At 42.5% G+C, this 15,627-nt stretch overlaps 1 protein-coding gene across 2 annotated transcripts in view; it reads right to left on the bottom strand.

Moving 5' to 3' along the window:
* Positions 1 to 15,627, bottom strand: part of LOC144781546 (solute carrier family 22 member 6-A-like) — a 451,615-nt gene that overhangs the window by 178,500 nt on the left and 257,488 nt on the right. For both annotated transcript variants that reach the window (XR_013601010.1, XM_078660450.1), the window contains exon 6: positions 8,187 to 8,302. Coding sequence is in view for 1 of the 2 variants with exons in the window: in XM_078660450.1 (XP_078516576.1) it covers positions 8,187 to 8,302 (116 nt within the window). In the remaining variant the exon portion in view is untranslated. The remainder of the gene's footprint in view (positions 1 to 8,186; positions 8,303 to 15,627) is intronic.

Raw genomic sequence — 15,627 nt, 5'->3', positions numbered from 1 at the left:
GTCTGTCAACATTCCAAACAGTCCGTAGCGGCCGCCATCTTGTCTCTCGGTAGGATCGAGAGACAAGAGGAGGCGAAAGCGAAGGGGCAAATGACCATAAGGGGGAATAGTAGATCCTCGCTGACCCCCTAGGTTTGATGTGGAGGTTTTAAAAGGGCCCCGCGGGGCAAAAAAAAATAATAATAATAATAATCGAACGGCTGAATGGATTTGCACGAAACTTGGTAAAATATTAGGGACTGGTAGCCCGATGTGCCTTTGCTAGGTCTCAATATATGTGCTCCAGTGGATTTTGAGAAATTAACGTTCAAAAAAAGATATATATCTGTAACAGCGCTCCGCTTCGCGTACTTTTCGCGTTACGGAGCTTTGCGAAGCTGATTGGTTCTCCGGCGTCTGTCAACATTCCAAACAGTCCGTAGCGGCCGCCATCTTGTCTCTCGGTAGGATTGAGAGACAAGAGGAGGCCAAAGTGAAGGGGGAAATGACCATAAGGGGGCATAGTAGATCCTTCCTGACCTCTTAGGTTTGATGTACCATTTTGCCAAGTTTGGTGTAATTCCGTTCAGCCATTCAGGCTGTAGACGTATGTAAATGTCCTATGGAAAATTGCATGGGGAAAACACATTTGAAAGTGTTGAAATTTAGAACCAATTAAAATGTTACTTTGGTTTTGTATTTGTGTGTGATGAAAGTTAATTGGTTATGTATATATGTCAAATGAGAGGAAACCACAGCCATTTTGCGATACTACTGTCTGAGGTACATTTGTGAGGAATTTTTGGTGGTGAATTTCTGGTGTTTGATTTACACAGTACTAACACTTCTGCTACTTTTAAAAAGGTGAGTTGTTAATTTGTAAGGGGAACTATGTTGTACACTTGAAGATAATTTGAAAAATGTTTTCTGTTATTTATTTGCAGTCCTTCTGTTATACTAAATACTTGATGAAGTTAGTTTTATATTATGTATTACTAAAAACGATAAATGAAAGTGATTATTTTTTTCTGCAATTTACAGCAAGCAATTTCAAAATAAAATGGCTCACAATGAAGAGACCGTGGCAATTTCTTTTGAATTGTCCACTACATTGATTGAAATTGAGAGCACCAATAATGAAATATTGTCACAAGGAGGACATGACTTGTATGATTCCATTAGATTGATTGAAATGGACAGCACCAAGAATGAAATATTGTCACAAGGAGATGACTTGAATGATTCCACTACATTGATTGAAATTGAGAGCACCAATAATGAAATATTGTCACAAGGAGGAGATGGCTTGTATGATTCCATTAGATTGATTGAAATGGACAGCACCAATAATGAAATATTGTCACAAGGAGGAGATGACTTGAATGATTCCACTACATTGATTGAAATTGAGAGCACCAATAATGAAATATTGTCACGAGGAGATGACTTGAATGATTCCACTACATTGATTGAAATGGACAGCACCAATAATGAAATATTGTCAGAAGGAGGAGATGACTTGAATGATTTTTTTGATCAATCTCTTGATGGCGAATTTATCGAGTGTTTGGAGACCATAGAGTTACAAGAATCATCATTGCAGACTTTTAATGAGGAGATTCCAGATGAGATGATTGAAGAGGAAATTACTGATGAGGACATGTTACTAGTTGTTTCAAATTTAGAAAATTCTGAAGAATAAATTTATATTTAGAAATCAAAAATTGTTTGAGACATTATTTATTTTTATTTTTAATTTATGAGGTTGTAGCGAAGTGATTGTAGTATAAAATGAGACTTATAGTATAGAGTGCAACATTTTTATGTTACATGGTAAGTTTACTCATATTTACTTCCCTTCTGCCACTATATTATCTCCAATGTGTATTTGACATGTCTTCTTCATCTCCGGCCTCCTTTCTCTCACTGTGTGTCTCCGATGCATCTTATCGCTGGTATTTTGTGTAATTACAGAAGAGAGTAAAATAAAATAGTTCGGAACGTGAAAAGGGGGCAAAGTAGAGTACTCCTCACCCCCTAGGCCTTTTTAGGCGGTCCCAAAAGGATCAGTTTCTGCTTTCCTGAGAGATTATGGTATGAGTTCCATATACCACAATAACTTGCATTACAACATGCAAGATATCTATCTCCTATTACCAACTTTTGGAGATATTCGCGCTAAGCGCGAATATCTCCAAAAAGTAACACCTGCCCTGAGCAGTTCTTAGCCATGTTATCCAATGGGAGGTGGATAACATGGCTAAGAGTATTAGCTCGGTAATGCATGAATATCGCTGAGTTTTTAGCGATATTCATGCATTGCGGCCGTTTATTATCGCATTTGCGATAAACCTTGATAATAGTAAGGTTTATCTTCGATAATTTCTGACGATGCTTAGTGGTAAAAAATTGGTTGGTAAGCATCGTTAGCGATAAATATCGCTTAACTTTGGTAATATGCCCCAACGTCTGTTAACGTTCGATTCGAAGGAAATGAGGAAGTGTTGAAAAACATTGTCTGCGCCATCTTGCCTTTTTTGAAATGCCACACTTTTGTCGTGCACGGCAGCCATTTTAGATGTCTTGACCAGACCCACTCTCTGCACGCTGTCGATTCGTAGCATGGCTCCTCACCCTCGCAAGCATCTTCCCCAGGCACTGGTCACCCCCGCTCTCTGTCTTATGCATGGGCAATAAACCTCCCCCCATCTGCGCTGCTCTTCCCTGAGAATCACACTGTGCCCGCCCGACACCTCCCTTTCGCCCTATTCACTACCGCACCCTCTGACACTCCTCTTCCTCTGTGTCCGATTGTCCAGGCTATCAGCTAGCCCTGCAGATGTAGTTTATGGCCCCAGCTGTAAAGAATCACCCCTCTTCAAAGGAGTTATAGTAGATCAAGGCCCACACCCGATGAGATCCGTCACACCACACGTGTTCCTACTATCTGAAAACTATCCTGTATTGTGATTGGGGAGGGGACCGAGCCTGAAGCGGAAGATTCCAGGAATGACTCTTTGTACATCAAAGTTTTTACAATTATGTGTCACATAAAAAATATATAGCACTCCAACAAAGTAGTAGGAATATAAAACTTTAATAACATATAAATATATACAACAAAACAAAAACAGTAATAGATTTATTGAAATTGACAGCACCAATAATGAAATATTCTTGTCAGTAGCGGTCTGTTGTGCGAATAGTTCCAAGGCAGCAGAACGCGCTGAAATCTGGATGTCACGAAGGTGATGTCTAGCAAGTTGCCGCCCAGCAAATAACGGCGTGGGGCGCCGCGGGGGTGAGTGAGTCCAGTAGGCACCACAGCTATTCTTACCGGCATTGCAGAATTACTGCTGGGGACAATGCCTGTGCTGGAGCAGGGTCACAGCAGAAACAAAAAGGATTCTGTTGAAGATGTTGTTGGTTTTCAATTTGAAAACAGTTCTGGTGTCAACTGCTATGCTAATGTAGTGGTTAATGTTTTGTTTTCTCTAGAAAATGTAAAAGAGGGGGAGGCAGTCCAAAGTTCCGTTAAAAGGGCAAAGGAAAGGATCGGTGGTTTGAACTATCAGTCAAAAAGGGGAGGGGGTGCAACAATTTTTCCTACCGGGTCACACTGTGCTTTCACCGGAAGTGAGGTCTGCAGGATTCTAGTAATTCAAAGTGAGGCTGGCGCCGACGTCCCGCGGATACAGTTTCGTCACTCCACGGGTGATCATGGCAGTCATTCCCCATCGGGGGTCGGAGACTCCCGCGGCTCCTCTAGAATCTTCAAGGTCGTGGAGGACTACGGTGGTGGAGTCAACCAGTGACCGGGCCATTTCTTTATGCTGGGCCCGCTCTTGCCAGGTCGACCGCCATTTTGAGAGTTCGGTAGCTACTGGCGATCGCGGGGTCAAATGAGCGGACGGGCTCCACCCTGCCGGGCGAGACGTTGCAGCATGGCCACAGTGGAAGAACTCTTTTCCGGGCGCCTGGACCGCTGAGGGTGCAGCTGGGAAGCCTCCACTGGGGAGGCGGGAGAGGCCTGTTCGCACCGTCTCTCCCTCCCAGTGCACCCCACGGCGTCTCGCTTGAGATTTGTTATGGCCGGACCAGGCGATGAGGACGAGGGGGGGGGGTCGGAGGCATGTGCAAGACATCCCCCCCCAGGGTTGTTGCAGCAATTATACAAGAAAGAAGAAGTGTCCCGTCCGTCTTCGGGCCGGGCTTCCGGTAGATGTCGGCCGGACGCCCCTGGCTCTGGCCCCATGAACGGGTTTCTTGGTTTATCGGCTGCAGCCGGATTCCGTCGGTCTCGGCCCCCCGACCGTTGGTGGCCGGACCGGAAGAGCATGTGGCGGGACTACCTGCAACTCTCAAGGGCCACCGCGGCCGGACTGGGAGAGAGAGGGGAGGGTCGAGGAGACATTCCCCCCCCCTGCAACTGTTCAGCGTTGTAAAGGCAATTCCCTGGCCGGGTCCCGTTGGTCTCGGCCTCTCCTCCGGCTACACCCTACGTTAGGATCTCCGAGGCGTGGCAGCAGGACCTGCCTTATATGGGCTGCTCCCGGCTGGGCGTAGCCGGAACCCTGCCCCACCTTGGAAGTTTCCAGAGTGGGGGCGGATGTTCTACTGACTTGCATTTTCCCTAGTCTATCGATTTTTTTGGCGTGGCAGGCGGTGGGACAGCGAGGGGTGATTTGGTTTCTCTTACTGTTTTTCTGGTCTCTCACCACTGGCATATTTTAACGTTTTCTTGTTTCTAGGACATTAATAGGTTTTATCATTACGTTATGTTATCGTTTCTTTGTTCGTTGTTTAATAAAAGTTCATGTTCATCAGTGGCCTACTGATTTTCGTTTTCCTATTCTTTTCTTTCCAGGTTGTTTCATGCTAAAGTTTCTGTTAACAGGATACAGTGATCACTTCGTTATTATTGCATATGTCCTTTTCACTAGGGGTGCTCTCTGGTCGGGCCAGATGACGTATGTCTAGTAAATGGTCCGGGTGAAACAGGTGCATCAATCAGTGGGGAGTAGATAGGCATGACAGATTACAACGGGGGAGAAAGGTCCGCATTACGTACCCTTTCACTACTTGCAAAGATTTTCCTACGTTTATTTGCAAACAGGGAATACCTCCAAAAAGAACTAATTCCCAAACAGTCAATGTTCGGACAATCAATCAATCAATGAGGAATGAAATAGGTACGACGTGTTAAAGGCTTGCGTTACCTACCCTTCACTATCTGCAAAGGGAGAGAGAATATTCCTATTCTTCCTCGTTTGCAGGTAGAGAAGATCCTTAAGAGAATTAACATCGAACAATTCAATGCTCGATTGAAACAATCAACAAGGGGTACTGTGAACACAAATGAACGCCGCTTATGTACATACGCATTGCTATTTTCAACAGGTTGTTCCTAATGTTTCTATTTTAGCGAGGTCAAAAAGAGATCCCATTAGTGGCCTACTGATTTTGCTCGATTCCTTTTGTTTTTTTACACGATTTTTCGCTATCTGCAAAGACTAAACAGAGTATTGCGACTCTGTGCTTGTTTGTAAATAGAGAATGAACCAAAGAGAACAATCAATCAAATGGAGAGAGAAGCAGGCACGACGGATTACAAAGGGGGCAAAGGGCTGCGTTAACTACCCTTCACTATCTGCAAAGAGAGAGTACTCCTAATAGAAATGAGGGGTGGGGGGCAGCATTCAAAGCAGATCAGTGTGCATAAACACGAAAATGTTTTTACTTACCACGTACTTGACATTCGACAGCTTATGATATTTGCTATTAAAAAACCATTGAAATTCACTGAAAAAACCATAGGTTATAGACCATATATAGTTAGGAATTAGCATTTACAAAACCTTGAAAATTCACTGAAAAAACCATAGGTTATAGACCATATATAGTTAGGAATTAGCATTTAAAAAACCTTATTTTACTCACACAAAACCATTGAAATTCCATATATAGTTAGTTGCACTAACTATATATGGCGCACCCGCAATCCACTGCTGATCATGTCACATATTACATCATTCATGACATGGTCAGTGACATCACTGATGACATCACTGATGACATCTCAAATGACATCACTGATGACATCTCATTTGACATCATTCTTGTGCTAATACGATAAACCTCTTCAGACTCTAATATAACCTTAGATACACTCAGTGTATACAGACACTCACACACTGCCACTCATCCATGGAGTTACTCACACACCCAGTCAGTCATGCAAAGAAACAATCTCACCTCCATTTCTTCAACTATACAGTTAAACACACCTTACTTATTGAAACATATACTAACACATATTTACTCTCTTATACAATCCCTGATACAAGTTCACAATGATCGATACAACCACTCACTCATTCAGTGGCTCTCATGCACAGTTATTTATATATGCCAACTCTCACATGTACTGTGTTTTACATATGTACTTACTATGACATGTAGCATTGAGATATCCATTCACTCATCAATACACTCATGCACACAGTCAACTGCCCATGTAGCTGTTTCCACATGCACTCTTGAACTCATACACCTAGTGAATAAACTGCTCACACATCTATGCATAGAGTCTCACACCTTCCAGCCACCCCCACACAAACTCAATCTCCCATAGAAATACTTGGGCAACCAATTAATAACACATATAGCCTCTCGTATAGCTAATGATCAACACATGCAGCAGTTTACAGAACAACAGACATAATGATGCACAAATTAAGACAGTTTAGTCACTAACCCATGCATTCAGTGAGACACATTTAATCACTCACTCATACAGTCAGTCATGCACCTACTAAATCCTTCATCCAGACACTTATACATCCACTCAAGACATATTTTAACTTTACAGAAAAATACAGTCACTGGATGTTGTCATCAGTGATGTCATTTGAGATGTCATCAGTGATGTCATCAGTGATGTCACTGACCATGTCATGAATGATGTAATATGTGACATGATCAGCAGTGGATTGCGGGTGCGCCATATATAGTTAGTGCAACTAACTATATATGGAATTTCAATGGTTTTGTGTGAGTAAAATAAGGTTTTTTAAATGCTAATTCCTAACTATATATGGTCTATAACCTATGGTTTTTTCAGTGAATTTTCAAGGTTTTGTAAATGCTAATTCCTAACTATATATGGTCTATAACCTATGGTTTTTTCAGTGAATATATATATATATATATATATGTTAAGCTTTAAGATTTGCTTCTTTTAGGATTCATACAGAGATACACCTATTGTGCCACCTCTGGTAAGTTTTTAAAGCTCCACATCTTGTATTATAAAACCATTTTTTCCTGTGTCCAGTAACAGCTTTGGGCAAAAGTAACTGGCTTATTTGTCACTTGGAGACTTGGATGGGCTCATGACATTGACACAGGACCATAAAGCCTCATCACTTCTAGACCGCAACAGACTCATGGGCTTCAGTGTAGGACTACCAAGGCTTTCCCCTCTAGGTTTGGATGGATTAGGATTTTGATGCAGATATTTTTGCCTTTAGGGCGAGATGGGCTCAAATGATGCAGGCTATACAGAATCTTTCATCTCTAGGGCTAAAGGGCTTCAATAGAATGATGCAGGAATACATAAACTTTGAACTCTAGGACTGAAAATGCTTACGGAATTGTCCGATAGTAGAAAATAATAGGCTCATTGTATTTCTAACAGGGAATATATAGTCGGGCATCCTTAAAACTCTGTGTGCTTAGAAGATTTGGAATGGTTGGCTAAAGGGACAGGCTCAGGATTAAAGAGTATTACATATTGCAGCCAAAGGGAAGACAGCGTCCAGTCCATCAATGCCAAAACTATGCAATTGTTGCACAAGTACTGCTACATTTCTCTTTCTGCCACCAAAGTGCACCAGGCATTCTGTGGCACTAACAATGGTACAACACACATTCTGCCATTATACATCAGCTGCAGCGCACACCTTTTGTCTAACAACCGAAAAAGCAATGGATTGAACATTTTTTTTGTTTTAAGAAGCCTTAAAATTACATAATTCTCATTTACATTTGAAAATACAAATTAGCATACATTGTGCGTTAATATATTATTATTATTTGGAAATGTGCGCTCTAGACGAACGCACATTTACAATTCGAACCATGGTCCCAAATATCCATGAATGAATTTATTCTATTTCTCAAATTACAATGGCTTCTTTACCTACCACACGAGCCCGAGGCAGAAGGAAATGCGGCGTAGCATAGGTGTACGGACTATGTCTAGCACACTGTAGGATGTCTTTTGAGCTGCCAGCTCTTTCTGCATGCTGGATTTCAGCATCTGGAGAAAGAATAGGGAAAGAAAACTTTAGGAGTTGTTTTCTAAGGGTCATTTCAGCTTAGATTTGTCTAGGGAGGGGGAGTGGCTCTTGGTGGTTTTTTCATTAGAAAGTAATGTGTCTGAAAGCGTGTCGTTCTTGGTTACGTGTTTCTTTGTTGTCATTCGACAGAAGGTGTTTGAAAGCTGTGCCATTCTTTGCAGTGTGTGTGATGGTGTTTGTTATTAGCCAAAAATGCTTTTGGAAAGTTAGATTATTGTTCTGAGATAATCTGAGACATGTTTGCCATTGGGTGTGATGGGGTTTGTTGTCTCTATGCAAACGTGTCATTCTTGACACAGTTGTAAAATGTGTTTATTATCTAGAAGCATAATGGGAGACTGTGCTATTCTTGGCTGTGAGGTTAATGGTGGCTGACATTACACTGGGAGGACTTCGAGGAGCTGTGCAAATCTTGGCAATGGGTGTGATGCTGTATGTAATGAGGGAGAACGAAGTCTGGAAGCAGTGCCATGCCAGAAAGTGGGAGAGAAGTTGTTTGCCATTATGAAGGAAGATATACTGAAAGCTTAGCAGTGGGTGTAATGTGTTTGCCATGAGATGTGGTTGTTTTTGGGAAACTGTGCCGTTCTTGGCAGTTACTGTGATGGTATTTGCCATCAGACAAGAAGGGTACTGCAAGATGTGACAATTTATGCAGTGGGAGGCTTGGTGTTTTTTTTACAATTTATTAGGAGGGCAGCCTGTTGAAGAAACATTCAAAATTATTCAATAATGCAAACTAAAAAAATGTAAATGCCCTTTAAATCACTTCAAACTATCTTTGGTTCGAAAGATGAAAAATCTACTCATTAAATGCTGAGGATTATTTAATAAGCTCTTTGAGCCTCTTTCAATGGGGTGCATATATTTTAAATTTACTTGAACTCACCACTCCGTTTATAGTAGATTCTTTTATTGTCCATTGCAAATTTCAGCGTCGTCTAACATACTGCAAGTGCAGGAAATTCTTGAGAGTGCGATTTCTATGCCAGTAGCACTCTTGTTATTAGTGCCGTGAAAAATATAAGATTACTGCAGTAACCCACAACTAACATGGCCTCACTCATGTAAGTGACCCAGTAGTCAGTCAGTCAAAAAATATATTTATTTAGATCTTAATCTTTAAAACATTTACATAGTAAAACATTTGACATAAAATTACATAGGACAATAAAACAATTCAGCCTAAAACCATGTCTATATTCACAGTAAAAATGTAAAATTCTATTAGATATATACTCCAGAAAATACTCAAACTTTAGCTAAAACTTTGTTTACAGACAATAAAAATCGCTCCAAGGCACAGTGACAAGTTCTCATTATTTTCCTGGTATCAGTAAAAGAATTGTACTACAATGATTTTCCACATGTGTATGTAGTCCATGGAGAATATACTCATCATGTTCACCAGCAGTAAGGTAATCCGCCCTCTGTGGAATTTCGATAGTTTTTGTAAAAGATGGAGTTTAGTGGTTTCCATCTGACTCAGTGGGGTGTGAAGACGTTTGTCATTTAATTTGAAGGCTTTCTAGAAGCTGTGCAATTCTTGATAGTGGACCTGGTGATGTTTGTCCTTGGACAGGAACATATTCTCTGGAAGCTGTGCCTTTCTTGGCACTTCTTTCAAAAGTTAATTTTGTTTGGTATTTAGCTTTAGACCTTCTTTTCCTAATGTTAGGCGAGCCAGACCCTCCTCCCCAGGGGCGTTACACAAGTTCCTGCTGCCCCTACGGGGCAGAGGAGCCCTCAACCTTTTTCGGGGTCCCAACCCCTCAAGGGGCACCTATTCATCCTAAAACCTGTAAATATTTATAAGATATGGGAACTCGGGCCCCTTTCACATTCTGCAGGGGGGTCCCATCATTTTGTGTTATACCAGTGCTTCGCCCTACTATGCTGTTGCAAAAGAAGATTCGTTCATTTTTCCCTAATTTGACTGGATAATTCTGTTCCTTACCATTTGACTGCTTCATGCTTTTCAACTTTTTAGAGTTAGAATTGTTGCAAATGAATATGACCTCCCTAGTGCCACATGGTAAGTTATAGAACCGGGATCCCGAGCCTCGCTTTGGAATGAATATATGATATACAAGGCAAACAATTACAATGCATGCTTTTACAACAGTTTTCACATCGCAACTACCATTACATTACATGATTTTACAACGCATGCCATTGTAACGCATTCCATTATAATGCATACCATTACAACGCATTCTATTACAATGCATACCATTACAATGCATACCATTACAATACATAATACTTTTAGGGGGAAGAGTAGGGTTAGTGTTGGATAGTGTAGGGGAAAAAATGACTATTCCCTCTCCAGTGAGTGCAAAAGTAGGGTAAGTGTTGGAAAGTGTAGGGATAAAAAATACTATTCCCACTCCAGTGAGTGCAACAGTAGAGAAAGTGTTGGATAGAGTAGGGGTAAAAATTACTATTCCCATCTACCCCAAAACCCATACCCACCCTAAAACTAAAACCTTTCTATTACATACCTTATAATGCGTTGTAATGACATGTGTTGTAATGGTATGGATTGTAATGGCATACGTTGTAGTGACATGTGTGGTAATGGCATGCATTGTAGTGACATGCCTTGTAATGGCATGCGATTTAAAGGCAGTTGTGTTCTAACAGCTGCATTGTAAAAGCAGTGAGAAGTAATGACTGCTTTGTAAGGGATGTTTCCCCTTTAGAATAGACCTGAGAGGGTGTACTACAGAGCCAACAATTCCAGATGTTATGCAGAACAAAATATAAAGGTAGCCTATAGTTTTGGACATAACCTTGTCGTATGATCCCAAGACCCGCTTACGAGACCCAGCGAGTGAAAGAAAGTATGGCAGTTAAGCTGTCTGATTTTATACCGTAATTCAAAATTGGAATACATGCAAGCTATCTTGTGTGCCATTAGGCTCAACTTCTTCCACAGGAATGGTGAAACATTAACTACATACCTCCTCTGCTGGCCAGCTGCATTTAAAACTTTCTTAGTCTATGAAAATACATGCAGCCACTTACACAGCTGCAAATATCGTTTGCAACCATGGCATGATGGTTCTCACCCCCAATAAAATGCTAGAATTAATACAATTATTTATTTATTTATATATTTTCGGATTTGTAACGCGCATAGCTGCCCCAGCGACGGGGTGCCCTAGCGCGACCACAGGCTCCTGAGCAGGAACCAAAAGGGTAAAGATTACACAGGGAAGAGCCAGGTCTTTATTGCTTTTCGAAAAGCAAAGTGGCTTTGAATGGCTCTAATGGATACAGGGAGCGAGTTCCAAAGTTGCGCAGCCAAGCTGCGGAAAGAACGACCACCCGCTCTGGCTTTCCAGACACGAGGGGTGCAGACCAGTGCTAAATCCGCTGATCTCAGGGAGCGCCGTGGCACATAGAGCTCCAACAGTTTAACCAACCCCGCAGGCGCTTGTGACGTCAGAATCCGATGCAACACACAAATCGCCTTAAATTGAATGCGCTTCTCAACAGGCAGCCAATGAAGTTTGCGAAGCACATGGGAGACTGAGCAGGATTTTGGGAGGGCCACCAGAATGCGGGCTGCTGCATTCTGTACTCTCTGTAGACGCTTAACACTGGCCTTATTGGCTCCCAAGTATAGGCAGTTGCCATAGTCCAGTCTGGATAGAATTGCGGCCTGGATAATAGTTTGGCGCACCTTTGGAGGGAAGAAACCCAGCAACGGCTTCAAGCCTCTCAGAAGCCCAAAACACGCCCCAGCCACAGCCTTTGCTTGTGCGTCAAATGTCAGGGCGCTGTCAAACCACACGCCCAGATTTTTCACAGTCTCCTTGGGCAAGGGGGCAGGTTTAAGGCGATCTGGCTAGCATTGCTCAGACCACAGTCCCTGATCCTTCCCAAACAATAAGATCTCGGACTTACTGGCGTTCAGCTGCAAGCAGTTTAGCGCCATCCAGTCTGCGATCGCTGAAAGGTCTTTTTTAAACTTGTCCAGATAAATGCAGCATTTTTTGGAAACAGCAATTACCAATTGGGTGTCATCCGTGTACAACACCAGTGACAAGCCCCGCTCTTTGACCAGAACAGCTAAAGTCCGGGCATAGATGTTAAACAGTAAGGGGCTCAACACTGAGCCCGGCAGCACCCCCTGGAACAAGACAAACTCCTGGGAATGGAAAGGAGGCACAAGAACTTGAAAAGACCTCCCCTCCAAAAAGGACCTGAACCAATTTAGCGCTGTATCCCTTATGCCAATTTCATATAGGCGACTTAGAAGGATTGTATGAGAAGCGGTATCAAAAGCGGCACTTAGGTCCAGAAGGACCAAGGCCACTGAGTCACCGACATCCAGCTTCGCCCGAATGGCTCCCGTAACTACGAGCAGAGCAGACTCAGTGCTATGATGGGCTCTGAAGCCATGCTGTGATGGATCCAAAATGGCATTCTGCTCAATATGCTTAGAGAGAATGGAATTCACATAAGATTCGGCCACCTTTGCCAGGAAGGGCAGTTGAGAGATGGGGCAATAGTTGCCTGACTCCATAGGATCTAAGGTGGCTTTTTTGAGCAGCGGGATTACTTTCGCATGTTTCAACGCCCCTGGTACCGAAGCTGATGCCAAGGAAAGGTTGATTAAGTCAGTTCTCAGCGGAGAGAGGGAAGTGTGAAACTGACGAAAGTGGGCCGGCGTCAAAGGATCAGCCGGTGAGCCCGATTTTATCTTCAAACAGAGGGACTCAACTCCATATGTGTCACCGGAGGAAAAGAGGACAAGATGTTTTCCCTAAGGGGACAGGTGGCCCTCAAAACCGCCTCTTCAACTGACGGAGCCAGAGTAGGTAGCTCAAGATAAATCTTTTCCACTTTGTTCACAAATTACCAAGCCAGCTCATTGCATTGCTGATCTGAAGAGATCGGTGAGGACCCCATAACCCCACCACTCTTCATATCCTTCAGCAAGGAGAAGATAGTTTTGGCTGGGTTCGTGCTAGCCAGAATTTTATCGGCCACAAATTCCGCTCAGGCTCTCCGAATTAGCTTATGGTACTGTTTAACGGCGGCTCGATATTCATTCCCCCCCCCCCATCATAAGAGCATCTCCAAGCACGTTCAAGCTGCTTGCAGCCCTTTTTAGCTGCAAGTAGCAAATCATTAAACCAGGGGTTGGACGTCCTCCGCATCTTTCCCCCCAGTTTAGCCAGAATGCACCTATCCAAGCCTAATGTTACCCACTCATCAAAGCAAGAGTTTGCTGCCTCCGCATCCAGGGCCAATGGTAATAGTTCTTGGCACATTCTAGATAATCACATTATTTTTATATGACAAATGTAGAGTTTATTTTAGTTATTTTAATTTTAATGGAAATCTTGCATTTAACAGCAGAATACGAGATTCAATAAACTGGCAAGCTGATGTTTAAGGACGCAACTGTGGCATTTCAAAATATATATTTATAACAGATATTTGAATGACGCTCTCTGCTTCTGTCTGAAACCCACACTTGCCAGATTAGTGTGCTCTGTTTTCTGTCAGACCTGCAAGGTCTTATCATTGCTACAAGGACCTGTAAAATCTGCCTAGCTCTACTGTCTACAGATTGTAAAATATATGTATGATCATTTCTTGGGAAGGGGAGGGATATTAAAATATAAAGAAATGAAATGTAAGAGTCAGAATGAGGCTATCAAAAAGGACACCTATGTGAAAATTAGTTCTCACAATTATCTCGATAACCTATGAGTTTTCGTACGGAAAATACGGCGAACATAAACTGCTTAGACACGGAGTTCTTGTGAAAACACAACATGCCTGAGGGCAAGGCTTGCTTAATCAACACCACAAAGGTTTTGGAACATGTGAGGAACGCCCTTGAAGAACCTATGCTTTTTAAACACATTTAAGCACAAATTGTGATGTGAAATTCAGTATTTAACCCTTTTTTGGCATGGCTACAGACAGTTTTAACTGACCTTCAAGGATTTATGTAACCATTGATTCAAAAAATGATTATGAGAAAGAGTGGGCTTTGGTCAGCCCCTTCAACCATTGGCTATCATATAGTTTTCATGGTGTGTCATTGATTGGAAGGGTTTTCCATCAAGGTCGAGGATGGTTACATTGCCCCATTTCATTCCCATTGTGTTTTGGTGATAAAGCATTAAATACCACTTTTGTTAGACCGCAGATGTGATATGCCAGCCTGTAATGGAGAGACACGGTTTGACTTTGAAGTATTATCTTGGTAGAACCAATGATATAACATAAGACACTATAACATAACATACACCACATATTACATCGTCATAAAATAACAACCAAGCATTACACAGCATAGCGCTCAATGGTACAACATGATTGATTTGTATTTTGCACTAATCACTCGAGATAGTATCCAGGTGCTTGGACAGGTGTGTAAGTATGTGGTCCTCAATGTGCTCATGCAAAGAGCCAGGTCTTCAGCTTATTGCAGAACTCAAGAAGTGAGGAGGAGGCTCCGATGTGTTTAGGGAGTTTGTTCCATGTCTTGGGTACGAGGTAGGAGAATAAGGGCCCTCCAGTTTTGCTTCTGTGAAAGCGTGGCGTGTATGTGAGTTATTCAGGGCATAGATGTCTGGTGGGGAGGTGAAAGTGGATGTGGCTGTTTAGTCATTCTGATTCTGTGTTGTGTAGGGCTTTGTATGTGTGCCTGAGAACTTTGAATTGGCTTTACTTATGAAAGGGGAGCCAGTGAAGCTTTCTGAGGCATGGTGTGATGGTAATTTGGCAAGGGAGGTAGAGTATGAGTCTTGCAGAGATGGTTTGAATGGTGTAGAGTCTGTCTAGGAGTTGTTTGGTGATTCTGGCATAGAGAGTGTTGCCGTAGTCTAGCTTGCTGGTGAAGAGTGCCTGGGTGGCGGTCTGTTTGGTGTTTAAGGTAACCATTTGAAGATCTTTTGCAGAATGCTTAGGATGTGGAAGCAGGATATGTACACTGCATTGACTTGAGCCGGCATGTTGAGCTTGTCATCTGGGATGATCCCTAGATTTTTCGCATGGTCTGTGGATGTTGGTCCTAGCTCTGACAGCAACCAGGTGGAGTCCCATTTGGAGGTCTTGTTGCCGAAGTCCAGTATTTCCATCTTATCCGAATTGAGCATCAGGCAGTTGGTTTGCATTCAGTCTGCTACCATGGTCCTGCAGTTGGTGAAGATGGTTCTGGTGGCCGTTGTCATGTCCATCAGGGAGAAGATGGGTGTCATTAGTGTAGGAGATGAAGGTGATGTCTGGTGATTGGATGACTTTGGCAAGCTGG

Source organism: Lissotriton helveticus, chromosome 9 (genome assembly GCF_964261635.1).
Source record: "Lissotriton helveticus chromosome 9, aLisHel1.1, whole genome shotgun sequence".
NCBI classification, from domain to species: domain Eukaryota; kingdom Metazoa; phylum Chordata; class Amphibia; order Caudata; family Salamandridae; genus Lissotriton; species Lissotriton helveticus.
Note: the sequence above shows the minus strand (reverse complement) of the source record. Positions and strands in the feature narration are given on the sequence as shown.